The sequence below is a fragment of the Daktulosphaira vitifoliae genome, unplaced genomic scaffold (genome assembly GCF_025091365.1).
Source record: "Daktulosphaira vitifoliae isolate Bord-2020 unplaced genomic scaffold, ASM2509136v1 Scaffold_91, whole genome shotgun sequence".
NCBI lineage: Eukaryota > Metazoa > Arthropoda > Insecta > Hemiptera > Phylloxeridae > Daktulosphaira > Daktulosphaira vitifoliae.
Window position 1 is genome coordinate 16,250 of NW_026099660.1, and position 9,986 is coordinate 26,235.

Here is a 9,986-nt window from a genome sequence, read left to right on the forward strand (position 1 = left end):
AAGAGGATACAAATCCTTTTAATGACAAAGATTTTTTAATATTTTATAAAACATTTCAAACACAAAATCAAATAATTACTAGTAAGTTGAAAAAACCAAAAGAAATTTTAATACATTTTGTTACTAATGCTCAACAGATAATTCATCATTTTTTAAATGAAAAGTCGTACACAACATAATTGAGTTATAAATTAAATAGTATAATCACAAATAATTAAACATTGAATAATATAAAAATCTTGACAGTGGACAAATCGGTAACGAGAAAGTTGTATGTATCTTAACTTATTGTTAAGATTCTCAACACTAAGAGAAAATTAAAAAAAATAATAATAGTCAAATTTAAATCAATATTAATAAAATAAAAAACACACATTATATCGAATTCGTATTTAAAACTAAAATATTCATTTAAATCAAATAAGTAATCGCCTTTTGGTTATGTAATATAATTATTAACACATGTACTAAATATCTCATATATATGAATAAAGCAAAAAAATCATCTAAGAAATTTTTCCCTTTTAGGGTAATGAAAATAACTATTTATCAACACATGTTTCAAACCAGTCCCCTACAATTCATTAACTACGCCCACGGCAGGGTTTCTATCACAATTAACCAATCACAAATAATTATCCAACATTTTAGGAATTTCAATAAAGATCGCTGGCTTTTTTCAACCGGCGTATAAAAAGCCATTTTTTTCGTAAAAAGGGACGATGATGACGATTAAGTGGTGAACATTGTCTTAGATGATTTATTAATATTTTAAACAGGAACAAGTTTTTATTTATTTTTATTATCACCTAATGTTCTCACATCAAATAAATATCATCTCTATTTTTTATATAAAGGTTTTAAATATTATTGTGCTCTTCATTTGTGGACAGCCTTAAATGTGCCGAACTAAATGAAGAAGCATAATTTGTGATTAGAATTAATTAGTTTTAGTAGTAATACTTTATGCCTGTATACCCGCCAGCCCTAAAGGACTATGCCAAATTACCTCTCGGTAACGTGTAGGCAGTTGAGGTACAGAGTAGTACTAAACTTATAAAAAGAGTATTTTTGAAGTGCGCTATATCCGTCGACAAGCCAGTTCTAGAGCTAGTAGTCCGGGTAGAGTTCATCATAAAATATATAGTCCGTAAGATAGGAAACTATATCTTGGAAATATCTTTTGCGTGTGTACCCGCCACCCATAAAGGACTATGCCAAACTACCTCTTGGTAAAGTATAGGCAGTTGACGTAAAGGATAGTAAAAGGTGTATTGAAATAATATTTAAAATATATTAACGAGGTTAACTGTGTCCGGGCCAGCCAAGGCTTTACGCTGAGAAACGCTGAACCACCACAGTCTTGTTAATTATATTTTGAATATAGATAGACATATTCTTATAATTATATTTTGACAAGTTGAGAGTAAATTTTAAGAATATCGATATCGACTATAGGGAATTCAGCAGTTCATATGACAATATGTGTATTTTCACTAAATGTATTTTTTACTAGATCATATTCAATTTCATTGACTAAGTCTACGTCATTATGTGAATCGATTTCAATAAACGTGTCCTTTAAGGTATTAGTTAAACCGATATCATTAAATGTATTTTGTACGACATTAGCTGAATTGATTTTATGAAATTCGTCTTTTACGACAATTTGTAAATTAATCATATTACGCGCGTTATTTTATATTTTGCGCGCTATCAATTATATTACATTTATTATTTACCCCATTATTATCATATTCTTTAAATTTATTATTTTACGCGCTATCATATTTTTTTTCAAAATTATTATATTTATTCTCATTATGTGCTTTATATATATCATTTGATTCATTAATATTCTCATATAAACTATTCTTTTTATACTTATTATGTTCATTATTCGCGCAATATTTATCATCTATATTTATTATTTTTCGGGGTATATCATTATTATTTATTTTATATATATTTTAATTTTTAATTTTATCAATTCTATATTCATTTAAATCATTATCATTTATATAATTAATTATATTTTTACTTAAGTCAGGGCTATAAGTATCATTGAAATGTTTATTATAAATATTTGTCATGACAGTATTTTGTGAATGATCATTCTTATTAGTGTCAATTTGTGTATTACGCGTAAATAATCGGTTATAGTGCACTGTATTTTCGTTTTCGCCATGTTCTGTGCAATAATTAAATATTACTACATCTATGATGTTCATGATACCTTCCCTTGAGAGACAGTCAGCTACTCTGTTCTCAATGCCAGGTTTATGTTTTATCACGAAATCATAATCTAAAATTTTCAAAGTTAATCGTGTTATTCTAGCAGAAGGAATTTTTAGATTTTTATAATATAATAAGCTCATATTATCTGAATATACGGTGAACTTTCTCATCCATAAAAATTCTCTAAAATATGTTATTCCAAATACTAATCCTAATAATTCAAGAGTAGTGCTAGAATATGTCTTTTCGGAATCAAGTAGTTTACGTGATGCGTATCCTACTGGCCTAATTATATTTTTATCGTCTTTTTGTTCTAAANTAATCAAGCAGTTTACGTGATGCGTATCCTAATGGCCTAATTATATTTTTATCGTCTTTTTGTTCTAAAACTGCTCCTAAACCCATTAAACTGGCATCAATCGTTAAAAATGTTTCCCTATCGTCTGAGAAGTGTGCCAACAACGGTTTAGAGGTCAATATTGTTTTCAATTGTTGAAATGCATTCTCGTGTTCAGATTCCCATGTGATTATTTTGGATNTATTCTTTTTTATTAGTTCAAGTAGTGGAGATGCTATTTTTGAAAAATCTTTTATTAATCGTCTTTTGTAACTGCACATGCCTAAAAAGCTTCGAACTTGTTTTGGAGTTTTAGGTGTTTCAAATTCAGTAACAGCTGATATATTTCGAGACAGAGGTGTTATTCCGAGCTCTGAAATGCCATGTCCTAGGAGTTCTATATGTTGTGCAAATAGGTTACATTTCGATGTTTTTAATGAAAATGAATAATTATCTAATATTTTGAATACGTTTTCTAAATTTAAAAGTGCAGTTTGAAAATCTTTCCCGAAAGTAGCTATATCATCAATGAATATTACTATTGATTTATATAGATATTGGGAGAATGCTTTATTTAGTTCTCTTTGAAAAATTGCACTTGAATTACGAAAACCTTGTGGTAAACGTGTAAATGTTAATAATCCATGAACTGTTGTAAATGCTAATTTATGTTGGTCTTGTTGCCTAACCGGAATTTGAAAAAAACCTGAGTTTAAATCAAAAGTGCTAAAATATTTTGATCCTTCTAAACTTCTGAATAAATCAGCAGTTCTAGGGAGGGGTAATTATCAGCCTCTACCATATTATTTAAGTCCTTGTAAGATACTTCTAGACGGTATGAGCCTTTTTCCTTTTTTCGAACTAAAAATGCAGGAGAAGCATAACTAGATTTTGTGTGTACTACAATATTAGTTGCCATTAATTTATCTAATTGTGTTTTTAATTCCTGGCGCTGCTCAGGTGAAACTCTATGAGGGGAACAAAATTTGGGTTGTTTTGCGTTGGGCTTTAGTGTTATATGACATGGTTTTACCTTAGCTGGGTGTACTTTGCTTAAATCGGTGGTGAATAAATGTGTATAATTCTTAATCAGATTTGTTAGTGTGTTATGCTGTTCGAGGTTAACCCGTCGTTGGTACACATATATTTCGTAACATAATTGTTACACTGTGAGCGTGACGCTCACACTTCACTTTATATATTATTATTAATTGATCGATTAACTTAAAAAATTACACCGTACCTAGAATTATGTATATTTTTATCCTTCACTAAAAAGTAAATAAATACTTTTTAAGTAAATGTCATAATTTATAAAATAAAAATAAAAAACTACAATCTTATTCCAAAAAAAAATTTTTTTTTCCTTATAAAGCAATACAAATTAATTAAAAACTTAATATAAATGAAAATTTATAAACTATTAAATTCATCACTTTGGTCTATTCACTTTCTGTACTACTTATTTCGTTGTGATCGTTACAGCAGGATACGCATGTGCTCGTCGTATGCTCCTTACATATTGGCACGCTGCATTTTACGCACTTGGTCTACAAAATTATTTCAAACAATTATTTGAAAAATTAGTTATATATAATATTATTATTATTATGTATTCATAAAAATATTTCCTCACCATGGTCTTTCGATTTTTTCTTTTTGGACAAAATACGCACTTCGGACGATGATCAATGTTTGAACGTTCAGGGACTTCATCTTCTGTCTTGGTGTAACCAGTCAATTTTATTATTCTTTGTCGAATACTTGTACGCAAAGTAGGCATCTGCAATCGTTCTAACATAAATGGTCTTGTAAGTTCTTTTCCCAAGGTTTTTAGAAATTTTCGACGACTTAGATAAATTCCTGTATTTTCTCGAAAAATAATTTGGCTATTTATGCCTCCTATGTTCATCAGAGAGAAAAAAATGGTCAGTGGCCACCTGCAACTTATTCTAGCCACAGAGTATTCGCCCTTCATTTCATCCACACAATCCACGCCACTTTTTGTACTGTTGTAGTACGTTATCACTTCTGGTTTTCTTTTTTCAGACTCTGGATCAATGACACCTTGTTCGTGCATAGTGGAAATAAGCAATACATTTTTATTTTTTTTTGGTACATATGACGTAAGCAATATGTCTTTGTCATAACCAAACATCGTAGAGTTCAATTGCCTTTTTTTAGTGTCTAAAAAACAAAGGGGAATTTCACGTTTGTTTTTACGAAGTGTACCAACTACAGTAGTGTTGTGATTTTTTAGTAGATCAATTGCTAGAGGTATAGAATTATACCAGTTATCCATGGTGATATTACGACCTGTTTTCGTAATTGGGGCGATTAATCTTTTTACTACACTTGCTGGGTCGTTTTCGCATTTATAAGGCCCATCGGGCTGAGTCCCAACGTACACTTCCATTTTCGACGTATAAAAGGTGCTAGAGTCGACTAAGGCCTGGATTTTTATACCATATTTGTTAGGTTTACTTGGGATATACACTCGGAAACTACAACGGCCTCGAAAACTTTCGAGCATTTCATCTATAGTTACATTTGCCCCCACTGTATAATAATTCTCGCAGCGTAGAACAAATTCGTCAAATATTGAATGAATGGCCGCAAGCTTATCAAATTGTTTTCTCTGAGCCCGTGTACCTATATCGTCAAACCTCATTGCTCTTAGAAGAATATAAAATCGTGCTTTTGGCATAACTGCTCGAAAATACTCTGGAGATAAGCCGTCATTTGACCATAAATCATCAAGGTTGAGATGATTACCACGTTGAACACCGGCCAAATATAACAGTCCAAAAAGCGCGTTTATTTCGGATTTTGAGGTTTCGCGTACCATATGTTTTTGTGTATATTTTGAACGAATTTTATCCAGATATATGTTGGTGTATTTTACTATATCGTCAATCATGGAATCAGCAAAAAATAAGTTCCAGCACTTCAAAATAGAATTTGCATTGCGACCTGTTGGTTTTACGCCTGGTAAACGTAAAACGAAGTTACGTTGGCGAGTACGTACATTTTTAGGAGGAGCGTCTTTATACCATTTTGTTTGTTTATCTTTTCCTAAGTAGTAAGAATTCTGTGCTATAGGACTATGACTTCTTGAACGAGAGGTTTGTGAAGTATTTGATCTTTGAGTAATTATACTAGGTGTAGGTTCAGAAATGTCACTATCAGACTCATTTTCACGTAATTCGGCGGGATCTACATAACTAGGATCAGCATCGGTATCGTCTGAGTCATCTAAAAAAACTTCTTCGGTCTCTTCTAACCACAAAATAACTTTATTGGACATGATAAATTAAAAAATAGTAAAAACACGTGTACGTAATCGACTGTGACGGTGGTGATAAAAATATTGCGCGGTTAGTACAGTGTTAGCGCGACGCTCACTAAATCGGTACAGTCGACTTTGTCTATCGATAACTGATAGGAAATGACAAATAGCGCAATCATTTATTTTTAAAAATATTTATAGACATGTTATTTGAAGGTATTTATAGTATCAGATTAATTCAATAATATTTGTACGAATAACGCTCGAAATGCTATCTGTGTGAGCGGCGCGCTCACATGTGTACCAACGACGGGTTAANCTCACATGTGTACCAACGACGTGTTAAATGTGGTGATATTTTTATTTCTGTAGCCTCGGAGTCATAAATGCGCTCTTTGTTATTGTCTAGAATTGTGTTAACATCTAGCTTTTGAGTCTTATTTTGCGCTATATATGTTTTAATGTCTTGTTTAACTGATTCTAAAGATATAAAATTAGTAGTATGTACTATTTTAGAAATGCTTTTATTGTTTTTCTTTAGTATACCTGGTATCCAGTGTGTACCTTCATTTACAAGGTAAAGAACTATTAATTGCCTATCGCCAGGACCATGTACATATCCTAATTTGGAATATTTTATATAGATATATAAATCAAAGCCATAAAAATTTGATAACGTTGCTAATTGATCGTCATGCCACCAGTAGTTAGGTAGTTCTTCCAGATCTAATAATTTATATATTTTAGCTAAATTTGTTATTTGGTTTCCATATAAGTTCAAAGAATTTATTAACGCATAAATTTCACATCGTCCGTCAGAAGGAACATCTTCCCCTAATTGATATTGTGAAAACACATTCATAAATTTTGATGTAGAAGTATCATTAATAATAAAATTAATGTTTTTCTTAAGGTTTTTTATAGAAGANAAATTAATGTCTTTTTTAAAATTTTTTATAAAAGATTGCACGTTGGATATAACATCATTATTGTGTTTAGGTATTGAAAGTATAGGGTAATAGATTAATATATCTATCGGTTGATTTTGGAATATTTCAAATATCATGTTTTTGATTGTATCCCAATATAAGCCATCACAAATTAAATCTACTGAAGAAAATGTTACGAAAGGAAACTTTTCTTCTAAAGCAATATTTTTTAGATTAAAGAGACTTTCGAAGAGATCTAAGTATGAAGCCTGAGAATTACAAAACTCTTTTGTTATTTATAAATGTATTATTTTATCAGATATTATTGTGTTTACTTGACCTAGATATATGTTAGTATTTTTTAGCAAATCTGTTATGTTACCAAATTTATTAGTAACATTTTCAAATATTTTAGATTTATATTTTAGGTCAGTAGATGTGCATAAAGCTATGGTGTAATTATTGGGAATATTCATAATATCTATAAATGTTTCTTTGATATTGTTATTTTGTTTACAACAGTTGGTGCTTTTTATNCGTTTCTTTGATATTGTTATTCTGTTTACAACACTTGGTGCTTTTTACATGATGCATGGTTTTTTCTATATTTTCTATTGTGTTTTTAAATTTACTATTCATTATAGTGGTAGTATCCCCTTGTAACATAAATTCAACGGATTCGTATTTTCTTATATTAGCTTTTAAATCTTTTAAACTATTTTTGTCTAATATACCGACATATCGAGCTATTTTTGGGTATAAACCTTTCATTATATTATGTACTAACTCGGATTGTGACATTTTAGGATCTACGCGCTTACATAATTTTTCGGTGTCATTAATGAAAGAGGCAATGGACTCATCTGGGAGTTGTTTACGTTTAAAGAGCATAATTTTAAGCATATGATTTTGTGCAGTGGGTTCAAATTCAATACGCATGGCGTTTTCTAGGTCAGGCCATTTTACTGAGGGGTTCTCCCTTTCATAATTTTCATAAAATATTAGAGCAGTATCAGTTAAATAAATAGCTAAGAATGATTTCTTTTGATCGGGTGACCAATTATTTATAACTAACTTCCCAGTGTGCATCATTGTGGAATATACGTTTGTAAAAACTAATTCCACCGTGTATTTTAAAGCTGTGGATGGTTTATATATTTTTTTCGTATTATTTAATAATTAATTATCGTTCAGCTAATTATTAGATGGTGTATAATGCAACTAATACGACGGTTATAAATAGTGGATTTTATGTTTAATCCACGGTATATTTTAAAGCAAATTTTTCTTTATATTTATCTGTTAATTATACAATGAAACAACATGTTTTCGCCAGATAATAGTTGGTATATATTACGATGGAAGGAAGTTGTTTATTTTACGTTTATTCAAGCGTATATTTAAAAAAAAATGTTTAGATTAATTTGTTTGTTATACAATAATTCAACGTTGTATATATACATATATATATGTTTGATTTTTTTTAAATTACTTTTTCTAATATTAAAAAATAGTAATATATTCATTAATGAATACGTTATTTACCCTAATAAATTTTGATTTGTATATAAAAAAGATTTGTATATTCAAAAACTAATTGGTGAAACATTTTGGTAAATTATAAACTAGCTATTGTAAACTAAGCGTAATTTACCGTGGTATAAAAGTCGTGTGTTTATTACAAATTACTTTTATCAATACCGTTTATCAATAATAATTCATAGTCAATGTTATATCACGACAACATTTTTATCCATTTCGAGTATTTTGCTTAATTTTTTATATACGTATAGCAATCGTCACTAGCATTTACTAATTAATATAAACTATTAAAGATTAATCATAAGTAGTTCTACAAACTTAATTCCATTTTCTCGTATGTTGGAATAAATATGAAAAATGCAAATGATGTCTTGAAGTTTATACTACAACTAAGGATTACATTAACAGTTAAAAATGTTTTATTCATATTACTAAGTATTTCATGTATGCAATATTTTAAAAACTACAAAACTCTCCACATCATTGTGTAGTGGATTTGATACTATACAGGCTTTATTAAAACCGTTTTCATGATTAAAAGTAAAGATCTCTAGTTGTCCCAAACTTTTACATTTCTATACCCCAACATTAAATGATGAAATATTGATGTCATCAGCCTTGCCGAAAGTTCATTAATGAAAAGAAATCTCCGTCCTACAAAATGCATACAATTATTTTGTTTAACAAGATTTTCCACAATAAATATAATAATATTTTGGTCTTTCACTATTATACAATCATCACGATGGGTAAATTTACTTCTTTTTTCTTTAGTTCTTATTTGTATTTTAAAATGTTCAAATTGAATACACATAAATTGTTCATAAGTTCCTGTTATATGTAGTAAAGGTCCATTATTAAGTTTTTCTCTATAAATAGGAAAATCTTTTGAGGTAAGTAAAAATTTTTCATCACGTGCTGATCTGTCTTCTGTTATTCTATTATACATTTCTGTTATAGCATAACGTCCAGATTTTAAGTACTTTTTTAATCTGCCCAAATAGTTTTCATACCAAAAAGCATTGAAGTAATTGATGTTACCATATTTTAGTACATCGTTGGGAAGATGAAGTAAGGAATGTACATTATATGATATTAAAAATGGCCCGTAAATTATACCAAATGTTTGAAAGAAGTACTTAATTAATGATGTTGCAACATCATTTTCTTTTTTTTCTGTTGCTTTTGGTGATGCAAGGATTCGCATTGCACAGTAAAAAGCAATAAAATTCTTATAAATTGGTTCAGGCACTATATCTTTAAATATCAAAGCACCTGAATACATCATAATTTGTCTAAATTCAGTTGCCTTAAAATCAGTATAACTATTTAGTGACAGTGGTATGCGAACAAAATCTGTGCTTAAAGATGGTGCTATAATTTCCATTCTTTTATTAATGTAATCTATTTTTGTCGAAGAAAGTCTAACACAACCAAATGAACCTGTCTGTTTTATTGATCCTTTGACCATTAGGGTAATAATTTTTTTCATTATACCTTAAATTATAAAAACAACATATTAGAGTTGTCCAAAAAAGGTTTTTTATTCAAAATTATTGTTCTTAATATTTCTCTAGTTACTGGAGCTTTTTTCAGTTTATATATAATAATTTTTACAAATATTTATAACTAGGGAGTTGTTAAAAAATAT

The 9,986-nt window shown here is 29.3% G+C and overlaps 2 protein-coding genes across 5 annotated transcripts in view; one reads left to right on the forward strand and one right to left on the reverse strand.

The window, feature by feature from the left end:
- Window positions 1-3,702: 3,702 nt before the first annotated feature.
- LOC126909050 (piggyBac transposable element-derived protein 4-like) lies at window positions 3,703-6,168 on the reverse strand. Its single transcript, XM_050691413.1, has 2 exons — window positions 4,212-6,168; window positions 3,703-4,125 (listed from the first exon to the last, which is right to left on the reverse strand). Exons 1-2 carry the CDS (start codon window positions 5,880-5,882, stop codon window positions 4,018-4,020), a joined length of 1,779 nt encoding a protein of 592 aa, XP_050547370.1. The 5' UTR covers window positions 5,883-6,168; the 3' UTR covers window positions 3,703-4,017.
- Window positions 6,169-8,512: 2,344 nt separating this feature from the next.
- LOC126909049 (uncharacterized) overlaps window positions 8,513-9,986 on the forward strand; it is a 7,520-nt gene continuing 6,046 nt past the window's right edge. Inside the window, exons 1-3 of one of the 4 annotated variants that reach the window (XM_050691411.1) lie at window positions 8,513-8,742; window positions 9,110-9,228; window positions 9,296-9,810. Coding sequence is in view for 1 of the 4 variants with exons in the window: in XM_050691409.1 (XP_050547366.1) it covers window positions 8,997-9,084 (88 nt within the window). In the remaining 3 variants the exon portion in view is untranslated. Of the gene's footprint in view, window positions 8,743-8,980; window positions 9,085-9,109; window positions 9,229-9,295; window positions 9,811-9,986 lie in introns of those variants that run through there. The other 3 variants (XM_050691410.1, XM_050691412.1, XM_050691409.1) reach the window with 3 other exon arrangements.

Excerpts from the sequence above, each read along its gene's own strand:
- LOC126909050 (XM_050691413.1), bottom strand. The coding sequence starts at position 5,882 with ATGTCCAATAAAGTTATTTTGTGGTTAGAAGAGACCGAAGAAGTTTTT. Across the intron at positions 4,126-4,211 it reads GAAAAAATCGAAAGACCATG|ACCAAGTGCGTAAAATGCAG; the intron begins GTGAGGAAATAT and ends ATAATTTTGTAG.